The sequence below is a fragment of the Mauremys mutica genome, chromosome 9 (genome assembly GCF_020497125.1).
Source record: "Mauremys mutica isolate MM-2020 ecotype Southern chromosome 9, ASM2049712v1, whole genome shotgun sequence".
NCBI lineage: Eukaryota > Metazoa > Chordata > Testudines > Geoemydidae > Mauremys > Mauremys mutica.
Genome location: NC_059080.1, coordinates 102,813,462 through 102,831,890, shown reverse-complemented (window position 1 = coordinate 102,831,890; position 18,429 = coordinate 102,813,462). Strand labels below are relative to the sequence as shown.

General features: G+C 47.7%; 1 protein-coding gene across 1 annotated transcript in view; it reads left to right on the top strand.

Moving 5' to 3' along the window:
- Nucleotides 1-2,538: 2,538 nt before the first annotated feature.
- The window catches only part of MB21D2 (Mab-21 domain containing 2), a 74,680-nt gene continuing 58,789 nt past the window's right edge, over nucleotides 2,539-18,429 (top strand). The window contains exon 1 of the mRNA XM_045030775.1: nucleotides 2,539-2,915. Within this exon, the coding sequence (XP_044886710.1) occupies nucleotides 2,705-2,915 (211 nt within the window). The 5' untranslated portion in view covers nucleotides 2,539-2,704. The remainder of the gene's footprint in view (nucleotides 2,916-18,429) is intronic.

The window sequence follows — 18,429 nt, the reverse complement described above, 5'->3', positions numbered from 1 at the left end:
GGATTTCAGTGCCAGTGAGCCCAAACCTGAGTCCTGGTTCAGCTTTGATCCCTAACCTAAACATGATCCAGCTCTAAATGCCATCTCCTACTCCTCCATCCATCCACCTCTGGTATATATTGGGGAAATCACCTTGATGATCTTTCTAGGTTTAGCTTAGTTCCACTTTGCTGCTTTTCACTGACTCCCTCAATCATCGACTTCAGCGGAGATGCATCTGCTTACAGAGGGACTGAATCTGGCCCTTTGCTTTCAGTCAGGATCCTTGGCGATATCATTTATTAAGTGATTTAGGTCAGGACTCTAAGAGTAAAGGTGCAATGTGAATGAATACAATGTCATGTATTTGTCAATTTCCCAGACAGGAAGGACAATCCTCCCAATGGGTGGCCCAAGGTAAAGAGCACAGAATACGTGGCAGCTGATCATACAAACCCCAGGACAGCAGACTGAGCAATACATCCTCAGGCTGAAAAATTAGGCATTACAAATATATACTGAGAAGAGAAGCAGTGGGGTCTAGTGGACAGAGCACTGGACAGGGCGCCAGGAGACCTGCATTTTATTCCCAGTTTGGCCAAAGACCTGCTGTGTGACCTAGGGACAGTCGCTTCCCGTCTCTGTGTCTCTTGTCCTTTCACCTGTGCCTCCCGCCTTTCATCTTGTCTGTTTAGATTGTGAGCATGGCACAATGGGGCCGGGAGCTCAGTTGTCCCTCTAGGCATTATTGTAATGCAAATAAATAACGTCCTATGGAACAGCAGTTCTCAGCCAGGGATTGGAGTCTGTGGACTATGTCTAAGGCAGTGGTGCCCAAACCTTTCCTCTCGCGCCCCCTCTTACCTGTAATGGAATGTGTCTGCATCCCCCCCTCCCCCCAGCTGGGAGGGGAGCCGTGGCTGGGCCAGGCCCAGGAATGGAGCCACAGCCAGGGGCCGGGGCTAGAGCAGAGCTGGGGACAGAGCGGGGCTGGGTGGTGCTTTTTCCCTGCCTCCCCATGGGGGCTGGCCCAGGCCCCACCACACTCCCCAGCCGTTCCTCCCTAGGGAGGCATGCGCCACTGTTTGGGGACCACTGGTCTCAGGGGTCTGCAAAAATACAGACTGAGAAGAATTAATCTCTGTGTACCGGGCGTGGCCAAACTGGCTCGTGAGCCACATGCGACTCTTTTAAAGTGCAGCTCACGGAGCCCCTCGCCCCCACCCACCCCCATTGTGTAACACTGTAACAAAAAAAGCCAACATCACTCTGGGCTGTATTAGCAGGAATGTTGTAAGCGAGACACGAGAAGTGATTCTCCCGCTCTGCTCTGCACTGATTAGGTCTCAGCTGGAGTCTTATGCCCAGTTCTGGGTGCCACATTTCAGGAAAGATGTGGACAAATTGGAGAAAGTCCAAAGAAGAGCAACAAAAATGATTCCAGGTCTAGAAAACACGACCTCTGAGGGAAGACTTAAAATACTGGGTTTGTTTAGTCTGGAGACAAGAAGACTGGGCGGGGACGTGAGAACAGTTTTCAAGTGCATAAAAGGTTGTTAAAAAGAAGAGGGGGGGAAATTGTTCTCCTTAATCTCTGAGGACAGGACAAGAAGCAAGGGGCTCACATTGCAGCAAGGGGGGTTTAGGTTGGACATTAGGGAAAACTTCCTGTTGGGGGTGGTGAAGCACTGGAATAAACTGCCTAGGGAGGTTGTGGAATCTCCATCTCTGGGGATTTTGAAGAGCAGGTTGGACAAACACCTGTCAGGGAGGGTCTAGATCATACTTCGCCCTGCTGTGAGTGCAGGGGACTGGCCTGGAGACCTCTCGAGGTCCCTTCCAGTCCTAGGAGTCCATGGTTGTCCACCCACCAGCCTTGGGCGGGGAGGAGCTTGGGGTTTCTGCCTTAGGGTGGTGGGGCTCAGGGCTCCTGCCCACAGGAGGAGCCTTGCTGGGACTCGGGGCTTCAACCCCGCTCTTGCCGAAGCCCTGAGCGCCAGCAGGTGCCTCCCCTGGGGCAGAGCCTGGCGCCCTGGCAGATGCGCCCGGCGCTGGAGATTAGCCCATGCGGCTCGATGGGCCAGCCCGGCTCTAGCCAACGAGGCGATTTCCCTGGGGGCCGGTGACAGCGGCACCTCCACTGGGACTCTCCGAAGGGTCCGGCGTGAGAAGCGGGGGGACCCCCCCGGGCTATCGGCCAGACTGGGGGGGACCCACCAATGCTCGCTCTGAGGTTTAACTACCAGCCGTAGCCCGGGCCCCAGGCGAGTCCCTCGGCCAGGGCTGGCACCCGGCGGCGGCGAGCTCGGGGCTCGCCTCGGGCCGGGCCGGGTCTGGGGGCGCAGCCCCGGCTTTCCAGGCCGCACGGAGCCAGCCCGGTCCTGGCAGAGGGCGAGGCTTCGAGCGGCGGGAGGAGTCGCCCCCGCCCCGGGCTGGATTCGGAGCAGGCGCCGGCGCCGTGCACACGGGCTGGGCTGGGCTGGGCTGGGCTCCGCGGCGCGGCCCCTTTAACGGGCTCGCGTCGGCACCAGCCGCCGCTTGTTGCGCTGCGCGGCGCGCCGGTGACTGTCACATTGTTTCCAGCTCGCCAGCCGGCTGGCGGGGGCAGGGAGGCTCGGCTCGGCTCGGGCTGCCGAGCTCGCCGCCGCCAGGGGAGCCCCGGGCCCGCCGAGCCGCGGGGCGAGGCTCGCCGCCGCCGCCGCTCTAGCTCCGCTGCCTCCTGTGCATGAAGATGGCGGCGCCGATCGGCAGCAAGCCCGGAGCCCTGGGCGCTCCCAGCAAGCCCGCCGGCCCCGAGCTGGATTTCAGGTCCGGAGCCCGCACGGAGGAATTGAATAAACTCATCCAGGAATTCACCAAGCACGACCAGCGGGAGTACGACGACCAGCGAGCCCTGGAGATCCACACGGCCAAAGACTTCATCTTCTCCATGCTCGGTGAGCGGGGGGCGTGGGGGCAGAACCGCCAGCCCGGGGGGGTGGGGTGGGGGTTAGTTTGTTCCAGGTTGAGGGTTTTTTTCCTCCTTTTTCAATTAAAATTCTCTTTCCTGTCCCTCGTGTGGGTGCATGGCACACCTCCCTTCCTGGCCGGAGGTGTGCAAACACAGCTAGTGTGTGCCCGGCTCAGCTGCACACTCGTGGCCTTGGGAGGGGAGGGTGGGGTGGGGGTCAGGCGAGGCCACTCGGGCGCTCTCCGTTATTTATTTATCCATTCATGTATGGAGACTAGTGCTATATTTGCAGTTCACGGGTCTAGTTGTAGCCAGATGGTTTAGTTGTTAGCACACCAGCACTCCCATGAGCTGTGTTTCTAGGCTTGGTTGCAAAACTTGTATCCTGTGGAAGGGATTGTGGCTGGGCTGGAGAATTCTAGTTTGCATGTAACTTTGATTCATCGCAGGTGTGGGGATCCTTAAATGATACTAAAACAAATGGCAACCACCCCACTGCTCAAATCACCCGTGCTCTTGGATGACAAAGAGTTAGCACAGATGATATGCAGAGTGACTAACGTTTGAACTCCACCTGCAGTACAGTCACTGATGAATATTTACCCTGCATTGGTTAAAAATTATTAATCTAAACAGAAACCTTTAACATAGAAAGGATCCTTTGTAATGGATCTTGACATCAAGCTTTCAGGTTTACATCAGCATCACAGGCATTTTTTCATTAAAATAACAGAAGAGTGAAACATATGTGGCAGGTTCAAAGTTTTATCTGATATTTAAGAGTCTGAGGTCAAGCCATTGAAATAGAATGTAGAGTCAATAAATAACTCTGTGCTTCAAGGTGTGTGTATTTCTTTCTTTCTCTCCAAAGCATATATGTAACGAAATAGGTAGATTACATATGCATGTGCAGGGCTGCACAGAATCAATTTATTAATAATTAACCTATACCACATTTTGATATGAAAGCCTGATGCTATCATATTCCAGAATCACTAACTGATCACTTCCTCTTTAGTCATAAATGTACAGTACTTATATTAAACAAGTGACCACCTGCCGAACTCTGGTTATCTAGGATGACTAGCTGGTGGGTAATTGCTTGCTTTGGGATTCAGATAGTCAATTTTTTTTTCTTTTTCATGTAAGGTTGGAGAGGATGTAACTCACTAACTTTAGCTTGAGAACAAGGGCAAAGCGTTGAACTGTTTAATGGCACTGGTTATAACTGCGGTTTGTGTGTGTGTGTGTGGGGGGGGTACTTTTTCCTTTTTCCTTTAAAAAAACCCTCCCTGCATGGAATTCTGGCCCCATTGAAGTCAATGGGAGTCTTGCCATTCTCGCCAGTGAGGCCAGGGTTCCACCCACTATCACGATCTGACAAACCTCTCAGTTGGGATTTTGTGGGGAACAGATCAACAGGTAGAAATGAGCGACCGCCTCACAATAACTTGTCTGCAAAGCTCTTTGGTTTGTAAATAACTACACAGCATCTCTCCGAACTGCCAGGCAGTGCTGAAGAGAACATGGTAGCATTTCTTCACCTGTAAGTCTCCCCTCCCCCATGCAGACATTGAGTGTGATGGTGGCACAACACCTTCTATTTCTTCCTAGCCATCCTGATGGCCAGCTGCTCAGAATAGATCAGGAACTCTTGGATACTTGATGCTTATACAAATTAACAAAGCTTCACGGCCCATATAATGCACAAGGGGGACTGCTTCAGCTGTAATTGTGGAGTCTGAAATATATCAGACTCCACATCAGTCACTTCTGTCAGAATGCTGTGTACAAATCTGCAGGCTGAAGCATGGTGTTAGCATACTGACGTGGGGTTTTCACAGAAGCGATGTTCTCTCATACGTCATGTCGGGCAGGTTTTGCTTGAGTCAAAATTAAACCACTTCCAGTGGAAGGAATCTTGCCAGAGAAAGGACCCCCGGCCCCGTGGAGGAATACCCTCTCTCACCGGTATTTAAAAGGTTGAGTTTCTTGCTCCCTGTCTCGTACCCTTTTTCTCCCTAGCTATTGGACAGCTGAGCACTGGAAGAGTTAATGAACTGCTGTTCTGCTCCCTCAGACCTGGTACCGTGGTCCCAATAGTCCATGTCCCCGAATGTAGGGAAGATGTTCGTAGCTGCAACCTTATGACTCTGACCTAGATGGAGCAGGTGTTTGTTTATATCGTTGTTTGGATTGTGGTAGCACAACTAGGTGCTCTCCCAAAGAGGTCGCAGTCCTGTTAATACCGTAGCACTGAAAGTTTGCGTGCCGGGGAGCCCCTACAGTTTCCCTGTTTATGCTGAGCGTCACTTGAGGTTTGTTTGAAGTTTAGTTGCGTGGTTGTGTTCTCTGTCTGTTAATGATGGAGATGGGTGGGGCTTGCATAATTAGGGTCCGAAATGGGGAAAATTGGGGAGGAAGAATGGTCTCATACTATCGGGACTTTGGAGATCAGGATCTAACTTTTAGCTCTGCCACTGACTTCTGTGAGACCTTGGACAAGATGCTCATACTTGCTCTCAGTTCTCTGCCGGTAGGATAAGTACAGCAGTAGTTCCCGACCGCACGGTGCTGCTGTGATGATGAATTCCAAGCGCCTGACGAGTGTCATGGATACTGTTGTGATGGCGACCATATTAGTATCTAGATAAAATAGTCCTATTGGGGTCTCCATCCAAGGCAGGACTGTTCCCTCTTTATCAGGCCTTGAACCTCAGAGAGGAATTAGCTGTGTATCAAGGAAGATTCTAGGCAAAGCGTTTAGAACAAAAGAAGAACTGAACTGTTCTGGCAAATGTAGGAGGCGGCGATAGCTGCAACTCTGGCTGTTCATGATGCACAGATGTGCTGTGAAATTTTAAAAACATACACTGGGCTCTTAGGAATAGGAGCACTGAGTACTAAACCGACCTCTGAAATTCCCGGCGCTGCTGCCTCAAGCTAGCCTGTGGTTTCTCTCTTAGGGGTCCTGACTCTTAGATTCTTTTCTGTTTAGGGGGTGCTGACAGCCTTAAGGGAATCTGTAACTGTTCCTTTGTTCCAGGTGGGCTCAGGCTTGCTTATAGCCATATAGAGAAGGGGGGTGGGGGTTATTCATCTTGATCCTTGAGTGAGACCATTTTCACAAACCTCCACTGTTTTGCTTGTTACGTAAATAGGTCTAATCTCCACAGGAGGGAAGGGACAAAACCTCAGCTCCACACAACCTTTTCGGGGGTGTGCAAGTCCAAACATTGCAGCCTGAGTCCATTGACAATCTCACGGGCGTTCGAAAGGGTGGTGGTTGTTCTGTCCTCTGACACGGACGGGGCAGGTAGTGGGGTGGGTAAGATTTTCCAAAGCAGTGATGAGTTTGCAGTGACTTTCCGTGAGACCTTTGACCTTGTCTACATTTACAAGGGCTTGCTGGGATAGATGTACTGGGGGAGCTATGCCAGAAAACCTCCCCGGGGGGAGAGAGCTTATTCAAGTGGAAGGACACTCCTGCTGGTGTGACTGCAGCTGCCCTAGGGCTTTTGTTGGCATAGTGATATTGGTTAGGGTGGTGGTCTTGCTACACTCTGTGGTTCCGTCCCCCCACTCGCTTCTAACAGGCCCAGCTAGGCCAGTAAAATTGTCTTGTGTACATCAGGCCTTAGGCTCCAAGACACTTCTGTTAGGGACTCTTGGAAATGTTATCCACTGTCTGTGGTAGGTGGAGAGAGACTTTGATTCTGGTGCTGTACTGAGGAGCAGAAATAGCTGCGGGAGTGGAATGATCTCTCTTGCAAGAGAGGCCAATCATGATAGGAGCCTCCTTGCTGATGTGCCCCAGTGCTGTTGCTTACATACCACACAGCTGTTAAGAGCATCGGCCTGCTAAACCCTGGGTTGAGTTCAATCCTTGAGGGGGCCATTGAGGGATCTGGGGCAAATATCTGTCGTGATTGGTCCTGCTTTGAGCAGGGGGTTGGACTAGATCAGTGTTTCTCAAACTGGGGTCACCGTTTGTGTAGGGAAAGCCCCTGGTGGGCCAGGCTGGTGTGTTTACCTGCTCTGTCTGCAGATCTGGGCGATCGCAGCTCCCACTGGCTGCAGTTCACTGCTCCAGGCCAATGGGAGCTGCTGGAAGTGGCGCGGGCCAAGGGACTTACTGGCCACTGTTTCCCGCAGCCCCCATTAGCCTGGAGCAGCGAACCGCGGCCAGTGGGAGCCGCGATCGGCCAGACCTGCAGACAGGGCAGGTAAACACACCAGCCTGGCCCACCAGGGGCTTTCCCTACACAAACGGTGACCCCAGTTTGAGAAACACTGATCTAGTCCAACCCCCTGCTCAAAGCAGGACCAATCCCGACAGATATTTGCCCCAGATCCCTCAATGGCCCCCTCAAGGATTGAACTCAACCCAGGGTTTAGCAGGCCAATGCTCAAACCACTGAGCTATCTCTCCCCCGCGTGTCTCCTTCATCTCAATATAAAACCCCCACACCTTTTGGGCAGTGAAGTCAGCCTGAGAAGCTTTGTCCTAACTGCCTCTGAGACAGCTGAGCGAATGAGCTGGAGAAGTCACTCAACTACTATTTTGAAAGGTTGGGTGGTGACGCAGGCTGTTTAGTTTAATAGCTAAGAACATGTCTTCCGGGCACACAAATTCTCAAGGCGGGTTTGTCAAGAACTTGCCCAACACCTGTTCTTAAAGGCCGGGAAATATTTGTAAAGGATTTGGGGAATACTTGCCAAGCCCAATTATGCTTTAAAGGCAATTTATAATTATGTTCCTACAGAAGAATGGTAACTAGGATACGTGAATTGTTTTTTTTTCTCCTTCCACATGACTTTGCTTGAACGCCTAGCGCGAAAGCAGCATAAACAAGACAGATGCAACTACCAGACTTGGAATATTTCTAGCCTGGAAACAAGTTGTTTAGCTTTCTCTTAGCCAGCTGATTAGTTTTATTTAGTAGTTCAAAATCAAAGTGGAAGCAGAAATGAGGAACAATGACACAAGTGGTAGAGTTGCTTAGGAAGAGGAGTTAAATTTTGCAATTCTAGGAAACACCTCCACTGGAAGATTTTTTTTCTCTAGTATGCAAAAATGTGTTTCTAGGAAAGCTCTGAAGCTTAATGGGCATTTCTGGGGGCTCTACTCTGCAGCGTGGCAGTCATTTCTCTTGTTAATCACTGCAGAGGACACGTTTGATTTAATTCTAGCTTTGAAGGTTCTCTTTTCACTCATTCAGACACATGCAGTGTCTCTGCTGGTCCATACAAGATCTGTCCACGTGCAGGGTTTCCTTCGGGGTCCATGGCTATATTCTCACCCCACTTCAAAAGTATTTTACAATCAGAAAATGGGGCTCTAACCAAATTGCAGCTTGTTTGTCACAGAATCGTAGAACTGGAAGGGACCTCGAGAGGTCATCTAGTCCAGTCCTCTGCACTCATGGCAGGACTAAATCATCATAGTTATCAAGTGACCACAACCAGAGTTGTCTGTCCCTCCTCAGGCTTTCAAGCCCCCAAACATGGGGGAGGGCTGAGTAATATGGAAGGCAGATTTGAACAAAACTTACTTTTAACTTTGCAGACACCAAACCTCTGCTGGTTTTCCGTGTCACTGAACACTGTACGAAGTCCACGGACAAGTGGTATCTAAGTTGTGTCTAAATCTTGACGATTCTGTCTGCATAACATCTCTGAGGCCTTGTCTACACTACAGGGCAAAGTCGATCTAAGCTACGCAATTTGAGTTGTGAAGAGTGTAACTCAAGTCGACGTAGCTTAGATCTTTTTATTGGGGGGTCCACACTATGTGATGTCAATGGGAGGCGCACTCCTGTTGACTCCCCTTACTCTTCTCGATCTTCACTAGACCTGCTAAATCGACTGCTGATGCATTGATCGCCACACGTCGATCTCCCAGTAAGTGTAGACAAGCCCTAAGATACAGCCTTTACTGTCCACCCACACAGCTGAAACTCCTTGTTCAGCCTCTTATCTCCTGTCCTAATTACCACAACATCCTTTTCTCTGGCCTTGACAAATGCAGTCTTGCCCAGCTCATCCATTCAGAATGCAGCTGCAAAGATCGCTTCCGTAGCTTATGGCTTTGAGCATGTCTCCCACTTGTTAAATTTTCAAGCAAGCACCATCATGTTTTCTTCCATGTTGACCTGCAAGCTGGTGAGGCGCTCCCTGTAAACATCCACGAAGCCACTCCTAATATCTGATTTGTGTCCAATGCCCCTCTGCTATGTACATCGGCCAAACTGGACAGTCCCTACGGAAAAGGATAAGTGGACACACATCAGATATTAGGAGTGGCAATATACAAAAACTTGTAGGAGAACACTTCAGTCTCCCTGGACACACAATAGCAGATTTAAAGGTAGCCATCCTGCAGCAAAAAAACTTCAGGACCAGACTTCAAAGAGAAACTGCTGAACTCCAGTTCATCTGCAAATTTGACACCATCAGCTCAGGATTAAACAAAGACTGTGAATGGCTAGCCAACTACAAAACCAGTTTCTCCTCCCTTGGTTTTCACACCTCAACTGCTAGAAGAGGGCCTCACCCTCCCTGATTGAACTAACCTCATTATCTCTATCTTGCTTGCATATATATATATATATATACCTGTCCCTGGAAATTTCCACTACATGCATCCGATGCAGGGGTATTCACCCACGAAAGCTCATGCTCCAAAACGTCTGTTAGTATGTAAGGTGCCACAAGACTCTTTGCTGCTTTTACAGATCCAGACTAACATGGCTACCCCTCTGATATGCAAGTTCAAGAGACTCTCTGAACACAGAGGATATTGGAATACGTATCTATACTCCCTTCACTGGTCAAACCAATTCCAACGCTTTGGGATCTTTTCTGAACTGGAGATTCCTGTGGATGCAGGGGCTGCAGGTTTTAATAATAAAAATTGATTGTAACCTTAACATACCAGTAACAGAGATGTGGGGGTTGCAGCTTGTCTGCTAGTGCAACTTGTAACCTGGTTTCTTCCAGGCCTTCAGAATAATTCTTCCAGCAGCGGCTGCTGTTCTGACTGGCGGATGATGGCATGGATTGCGCTCTCATTAACCGACAAACTCCACAGCTTCCTCTTTCATCTGTGCTGCTCTGATGTGTTGCTTTTGATTGCAAATGGCAAGCTGTTCTGCAGTGAGTGGGCAACCGTATCCTGGCCCTCCTTTCAGACTTCTGTTCTGCAGGTCTGTATGTGCAGCAATAGCGAGCTTGCCTAGCCCGATCCCTACACGGTCTGTACTCCTTTTGGATGCATCCCCTCTCATGTTCAAAAACCCATTTCAATGGATCTCCTCTCTCAGACAGTCTTCTGCAGTAGCTTAAATTAGAAGGAAGAACCCTTCCTTGAACTGATTTGTTAAACACATGTCAAAGGTCCCCTTGATGCTAAGTACAGTGGTCTTATTAACATGCTGCCTTTTGCCTGTCAGACAGTATGCTTTAGTCTAATTTAGAGCATTTATTATAATACAGTTCATGCACTTTGTGCTGATTGGGCTGGTGCGGAAAGTACAGTGTTCTGAATTAGGGGTGATTGCTAATGTTAGGGTGCAGAAATCACGAGGCTGGGATCTGGGCTAGCTTTTCTTCCCTCCTGCTCCTTTCTGCGCCTCTTTGGAGAGGAGGCTGCTAATAGTGCTGTACTGCGTGGCTTCTGGGCATAGAACAATAGAGACTGATTAATTTGAATCACAGCCTCATGGACTGGGAATCGTCAGACCTGGGTTCGGTTCCCTGCCCTACCCTAGTTGGGCAAGTGCCTGAATCTATTGACTTTCAGTGGGATTGAGGCATTTTTGGAAACTTTACCTCTTGTGCCTCAATTCCCTGTCTGTAAAATGGGGATAATAATTCTTCCTCTACGTGTGCAACCTGTTTGGCTTGGTAGTGTCGGGCTGGCTTGGTGCGTCTGTGTCTGGCCTACTGCCAGGGGCTGTCACCTTGGTTGGGGTCTCTGTGGGCTGTTGTAATGTCAAAAATGAGGTGTAACTGCAGGAATATGACAGTTGTGGCCCAGAACTGCTAGTGACCATGTTCCAGGCAATGTTAAAAGGGAATAACATTTTGAAGACTAAGATCATGACCTTTCAGAAGAGTACTTCAGTTTGCTGTAGTCTTAGTCTAAAATACAGTAACTCAGCATTGCATTGCCGCAGGTCTTGAGCAGTAGGATGCGGTAGGGCAGTTCTTTCTGCTAAGGCTGTGGTGAGTCGTATCTGGGAATAGGGCATGCAATACTGACCAGCAAGCTTCAGAAAGGATTCAAACAAACACTGTAGGAAGGTACTGATGCTCCCTCCTTGCGTGCTGATCCAGGCCTTGGCCTCAGAGAGAGGTTATAAAGTGACCTACTTATTAAGGTCTAGCAAATAATTCCCAAAGCTCCTTACAAACTACAGTTGAAAGTACAGTCCTGGCTTCAGCCAGAGCTGGTGTGGAATGTGTGGTCCAAGCTCACAGAGCAGCAGGGTGCAGCAATCTGGGACAGAAAGTGACAACTATCATATATTGTTGAAACCACGGATACCGGTGTGGGTAACCACAAGGACCTAGGAAAGAGTTTAATCACACTGTATGACACACACGCAGCCTGGGGTGGTGATTTGAGATATGAAAAGTAGACGTGGTTGGATGTAGGATTTTTCCTTTCCCAAGTGCATCATGCTAAGTGGAATACTCCCACCCCTTGACACAATGGGCACTCATGAGTGAAAGTTAGCATGTCCAGAATAGCTGAATCTGTACAGAATATTGTTGCTGGATGCAGCTACTGAAAAGTACAACATATGTTCCTGCCACAAACCAGGAGAGCTTGAACTGAAATGCTAGCCCGTGTGCTTTCGTTCTAAAATGTCTCTTGTCTTAGGCCATGTGTACACTCGCAATACCGATGCAGCTGTGCCACTGTAAGATCGCTCGTGTAGCTGCTCCATGCTGGCAGGAGAGCTCTCCCGCCGACGTAGCGCTGTCCGCACCAATGCTTCTGTTGGTGTAACTTTTATGTCGCTCGGTGTTGGGGGGTTTCATACCCTTGAGCGACTTAAGTTATACTGACAAAAGTGGTAGTGTAGACATGGCCTTAGCTTTTCCATGCATATGGTGGGACCTTTTGAGATTGTGCTAAGAACCGACCTTGAGCGAAGGAGGTTAGTCAGTGTGTCCCTGTGCAGAAAGTTCGTGATTGTAAGGAAGGAATAATTAGCAATCACAGTCTCAAAGGTTAAGACAAACACAATTAACTTCTCTGCTTCACTTCTGCCCCTTAAGTGGCTGTTTCTTGGAGCAGCTAGTCCTGGAACCCACCAGAGCAGAGGTAATTCTTGATTTAGTCCTATGTTGAGCACGGGATCCGGTCCAAGAGGTTAATATAGCTGGACCGCTTGGTAATAGTGACCATAATATAATTATATTAACATCCTGTGGCAGGGAAAACACCACAGCAGCCCAACACTGTAGCATTTAATTTCAGAAAGGGGAACTACACAAAAATGGGGAGGTTAGTTAAACAGAAATAAGAAGGTACAGCACCAGAAGGGAAATCTCTGCAAGCTGCGTGGAAACTGTTTAAAGACACCATAATAGAGGCTCAACTTAAATATATACCCCAAATTAAAAACATAGTAAGAGAACCAAAAAAAAGTGCCACTGTGGCTAAACAACAAAGTAAAAGAAGCAGTGAGAGGCAAAAAGGCATCCTTTAAAAAGTGTAAGTTAAATCCTACTGAGGAAAATAGAAAGCATAAACTCTGGCAAATGAAGTGTAAAAGTGCAATTAGGAAGGTCAAAAAAGAATTTGAAGAACAGTTAGCCAAAGACTCAAAAAATTTAATAGCAGATTTTATTTTTAAGTACATCAGAAGCAGGAAGCCTGCTAAACAGCCAGTGGGGCCACTGGACAATCGAGATGCTAAAGGAGCACTCAAGGACGATAAGGTAATTGTGGAAAAACTAAATAAATTCTTTGCATCGATCTTCACGGCTGAGGGTGTGAGGGAGATTCCCAAACCTGAGCCATTCTTTTTAGGTACCAAATCTGAGGAACTGTCCCAGATTGTGGTGTCATTAGAGGAGGTTTTGGAACAAATTGACAAACTAAACAGTCACGAGGACCAGATGGTATTCACCCCAGAGTTCTGAAGGAACTCAAATGTGAAATTGCAGAACTACTAACTGTAGTTTGTAACTTATCATTTAAATCAGCTTCTGTACCAAATGACTGGAGGATAGCTAATGTGACGCCAATTTTTAAAAAGGGCTCCAGAGGTGATCCGGCAATCACAGGCTGGTAAGCCTGACTTCAGTACCGGGCAAACTGATTGAAACTATAGTAAAGAAGAGAATTGTCAGACACATAGACAAACATAATTTGTTGGAGAAGAGTCAACATGGTTTTTGTAAAGGGAAATCATGCCTCACCAATCTACTAGAATTCTTTGAGGGGGTCAACAAGTATGTATGTGGACAAGGCGGATCCAGCGGATATAGCGTACTTAAATTTTCAGAAAGCTTTTGACAAGGTCCCTCACCAAAGGCTCTAAAGCAAAGTAAGCTGTCATGGGATAAGAGGGAAGGTTCTCTCATGGATCGGTAGCTGGTTAAAAGATAGGAAACAAAGGATAGGAATAAATGGTCAGTTTTCAGAATGGAGAAAGGTAAATAGTGATGTCCCCCAGGGGTCTGTACTTGGCCCAGTCCTATTCAACATATTCATAAATGATCTGGAAAAAGGGGTAAACAGTGAGGTGGCAAAATTTAGTTAACTCAAGATAGTTAAGTCCTAGGCAGACTGTGAATAGCTACAAAAGGATCTCTCAGAACTGGATGACTGGGTAACACAATAGCAGGTGAAATTCAATGTTGATAAAGTAATGCAGATTGGAAGACATAACCCCAACTATATAAAATATTGGGGTCTAAATTAGCTGTTACCACTCAGGAAAGAAATTTTGAAGTCATTGTGGATAGTTCTCTGAAAATAGCTGAGCTCCATCCTCTTTGGAACCCCCTCTTCAGGTAGTTGAAGGCTGCTATCAAGTCCCCCCTCACTCTTCTTTTCTGCAGACTAAATAACCCCAGTTCCCTCAGCCTCACCTCATAAGTCACATGCCCCAGCCCCTTGATCACTTCCATTGTCCTCCTATCCAGCTTCTCATCCACTGTAATCCCCAGGTCCTTTTCTGCAGAACTGCTGCCCAGCCATTTGGTCCCCAGCCTGTAGCAGTGCATGGGATTCTTCTGTCCTAAGTGCAGGACTCTGCACTTGTCCTTGTTGAAACTCATCAGATTTATTTTTGGCCCAATCCTCCAATTTGCTAGGTCACTCTGGACTGTATCCCTACCCTCCAGTGTATCTACCTCTCCAGCTTAATGTCATCTGCAAACTTGCTGAGGGTGCAGTCCATCCCATCATCCAGATCATTAATGAAGATGTTGAACAATGTTGGGAATCGTTAAGAAAGGGATAGATTATAAGACAGAAAAAGCATCTTGCCTCTGTATAAATCCATAGTATGCCCGCATCTTGAATATTGCGTCCAGAAGTGGTCACCGTATCTCAAAAAAGATATATTGGAAAAGGTTCAGAAGAGGACAACAAAAATGATTAGGGGTATGGAACGGCTGCCATATAGGAGAGATTAATAAGACTTGGACTTTTCAGCTTTGAAAAGAGACGACTAAGGGGGGATATGATAGAGGTCTATAAAATCATGACTGGTGTGGAGAAAGTGAATAAGGAAGCGTTATTTACTCCTTCTCATAACACAAGAACTAGGGGTCACCCAATGAAATCAACAGGCAGCAGGTTTAAAACAAAGAGAAGGAAATATTTTTTCACACAATGCACAGTCAACCTGTGGAACTCTTTGCCAGAGGATGTTGTGAAGGCCAAGACTATAACGGGGTTCAAAAAAGAACTAGGTAAGTTCATGGAGGACAGGTCCGTCAATGGCTATTAGCCAGGATGGGCAGGGATGGTGTCCCTACCCTCTGTTTGCCAGAGGCTGGGAATGGGTGACAGGGGATGGATCACTTGATGATTATCTGTTCTGTTCATTCCCTCTGGGGCACCTGGCATTGGCCACTGTTGGTAGACAGGATACTGGGCTGGATGGACCTTTGGTCTGACCCAGTTTAGCCATTCTTGTGGTTGTATGTAAAACCTGCATTTAGAGCTGCATTTGGCTCTAATACATGAGGCGATGTTTGGAGATGCTTCAGATTTATTTTTTTTTAGTTCCTTTATTAAATCTGTAACTTAGACGAGCCGGAGAGCTGCATTTGCTGTCATTTTACGATGTAATGATTTAATCCGTTGTGACACGTTACTGCTGAGTGTCAAAGTTGATAACTCTAATCTCCATCCTTAGCTCAGTGTGGCAGGACCTGAACTACAGGGCTTTTTTCAGGAACCTGAACTCTCACGTGTGCAGTGAGATTGACGTCCATAAACTTGTTCTGCTGCTGCTGACTGAGTTTCTCTACAACCACAGCCCAGTGCATTGAAGAATCTGGAGTTTACAGCAAAGAAGAAAGAAGTAATTGAGTGCAAATTAAGTAGGACTTTGTATTCGGGAAATGCCTTAATCTCCTTTTAAATGCACTTCATTTGCCAACATTCAGAGTTATGCCATTTCTGTGGCTCAAAGGTATCTGAATTCGCCTCTCTTCCTTTCTTACATTTCTTACAACCACCTCTACTAGACCTGCACATTGGGATAATTGTTGTGCTGCTTCCAGTTTTTTAACTGCTGAAATATTAGGACTCAGACTCGCTATTCTGCCTGTACAGAACTTCAGTGCGCGGTGAATCACTGCTATTCAAGACTCAAGTAGCTTTTAATAACTTCATATTGCTTGCCATGCACAAAGAGGTGTTTGCATTTATATGAGGAGATAGGTGTGGACTGGCATTCCAACAGCTCTTCAGTCCTCTTTCCCAACTGAGCCGTAGTCTGCTTCCCAAATCTTCCTTTCATTGGCTGCATATAGTGCAGTTTTTATAGATTGTAGGTATCCCTCAGCTCACTGGGCCAAACCTAAAGTTGATGGGGAGGCGCTGCCTGCAGACGTCTTCTAGCCACATGCTAAATGACTTCTAGATTAGAGACAATAACAAATCTGAGTGCAGGTTGTACAAGCTGCAGCAACTCGGAGAACTAAATGACTGCTTTCGCTGCATGTAGAGGTCTCAGAAACTTAACAGCGCAGTACACAGAAAACAAAGGCATGAGAATGTCATAGCGTTCATCTATCGGAGGGAAGAATTTCACTTGATTACATTTTTTAGAGAAACCTGATCAGAATCGCTCATTAAAGTGTTCAAGTCCTTGATGCTGCATTTCTAATGCAGGTCAGATTCCCTAGTGGCAGTTGTGACTATGTAAAGGTTTCATAAAAGCACGTTCCCACTAAATGTATTGTTTTGGGAACGCATACACTCTTAGGGTGTCTGCCCCCTGGACATTGCAGCATTGACAACCTGAAGGCAGCACTGCCAACCCCAAACAGTTACAAATCAGAAGTCAGCCCCCAAAATCATGTGGGGTTTTTTTGTTTGTTTGGTTTTTTTTTAAAAAAAGGCAGGTAGCTTACTTGCCTTCTGGCTTTTGAGCTTTTAGGGTGTCGTTGGGTCACGTCTTCAAACTTTAGAATTAGCAAACGAGCATTAGAATTGGCTTTTTAAGAGCTGTTTTCAGCTTTTAATGCAGGCAAATAAACTTGCTTCTCTATGCTGTATCTATTTTAAGATGACAGTGTTAAGAGGGCACTTCTGTATATTGAATTTTGCACAGTGAATTCACTTGATCTTTCCTATTTGATTAAACACACACATCTTGCATCACTTAAAACCAACAAAAGAAATCACTTACTCAGTTGGGGCCTGATCCTACTCCCACTTGACATGGAGTGGCAACCCCGGATGAGCCTCTCTGGAAAGGGATGTATTTCTCTGATTTGGTGTCTGAGTGGATGGAAGTGGAGAGGTGTTTGTCCTCGAACAGGCTCAGCCCACCCTGGAACTTCAGCCCCCTTTCCCGCAGCTGCATTTGGCGAGAAGAAAATACAACTTGTCAAGAGACCGCCTGTTGTTCTTAATTTGCCTCTCTAAATAGCACTGCTTCCGCCCTTGTGCACCAAGACAATAATAAATAGCCATCCTCAGCATTTATATAGCACTTTGCCATTTTCAAAGCATTCTACGTACATTAACCAATTTATCTGAGATGCAAATGTTCCCTGAGTGAAGATACTTTTTCTTCTCCCTAAGGGAATCCACTGTTAGAGCTGGGTCGATTTTCCCCCCCAGACCCCCTTCTTTAACTGCAGCTGATAGGCACCAAAATTCTGTGAAATGATGATTGCCACATATGCAGTGCCATACAGGCATGATCCATGAACATATCCCTATTTTACTGATGGGTAAAGCAAGGCGCAGCAATTGAATGACTTACCCAAGGTTGTGCATGGAGTCAAAGGCACCATTAAGAGTAGAACTCAGACATCCGACTCCCAGCCCCACAGCTCTAAGCACTCTTACGCACTCAGTACATCTGTAAGTGTCTGGTGGGGAGCTGCCAGGGAGAGACATGGATGAGGGATGGTGTTCATGCCCAACACCATCTGCCTCTGAGGCCCCGTGGAGCCAGAGGAGATGAACGTTGGGTGCCTGGGCACTGGTTTGGGGCCTCCAACTCGTGCCATGTGGCAGCAGTGACTGTGTTCATTACTGTCTTGTGCTGTGAACAGCTCTGTAACCTATCATCAGCCCGCCCAGCAACCATAGGGTCAGCAGCTTTTCCAAGACAATCACCCAGTGGGCATGGCAGTGCCATGTGGAAATCTTGTGCCTTTAGCACAGGTTGGGAAGGGTACAGTAATAAACCAACCCCATTAAAAAAGAGTCTGTCCCAGTAGGAGAATAGAGGATAGACTCTCTCCCTGATTTGGTAGCAGACAGGCCAGGCCCCCAGCAGGACAGAGGTGGTTCTGCCACCAGCGAGGTGGGGTATAACTTTAGGATGCCATGGAGGAGGAAATCCAAAGTCCTGGATGCTGTCAGGCACAGCTCAGTGGGGCTCCCTGCACCCCAGCATACGGGTGGGGGGTAGAGAGACATGGATCCGTGGGTCCATAGCTAAGTAAGCTGGTTACGTCCTCACCCGGGGGTGGAGTGCGGGGGGTGTTAGAGCTGCAGTAGTGTCTACAGCGCTAAGCTGCAATAGTAGCTGCAGCGCATGGCTTGGGATTCCTTCCCTTCCCAGCTTGGTGCAGAGAATAGACATGTCCTTGAATGCACAGAAAAGTGGCGTTTCCATCCCGACATGCATGTACGCTTCAGGCTCTAGCCACTTGTCTAGTTTGTCCTTTGTTCTGCAACCAACTTTTCAATAGCTTTAAATAACGTCTGTTAACTAAAGTGAGGTGTTCGATGCCGCCGTTAATGTGAACCGTGTGCCTGCAAACCTGCACCGAGA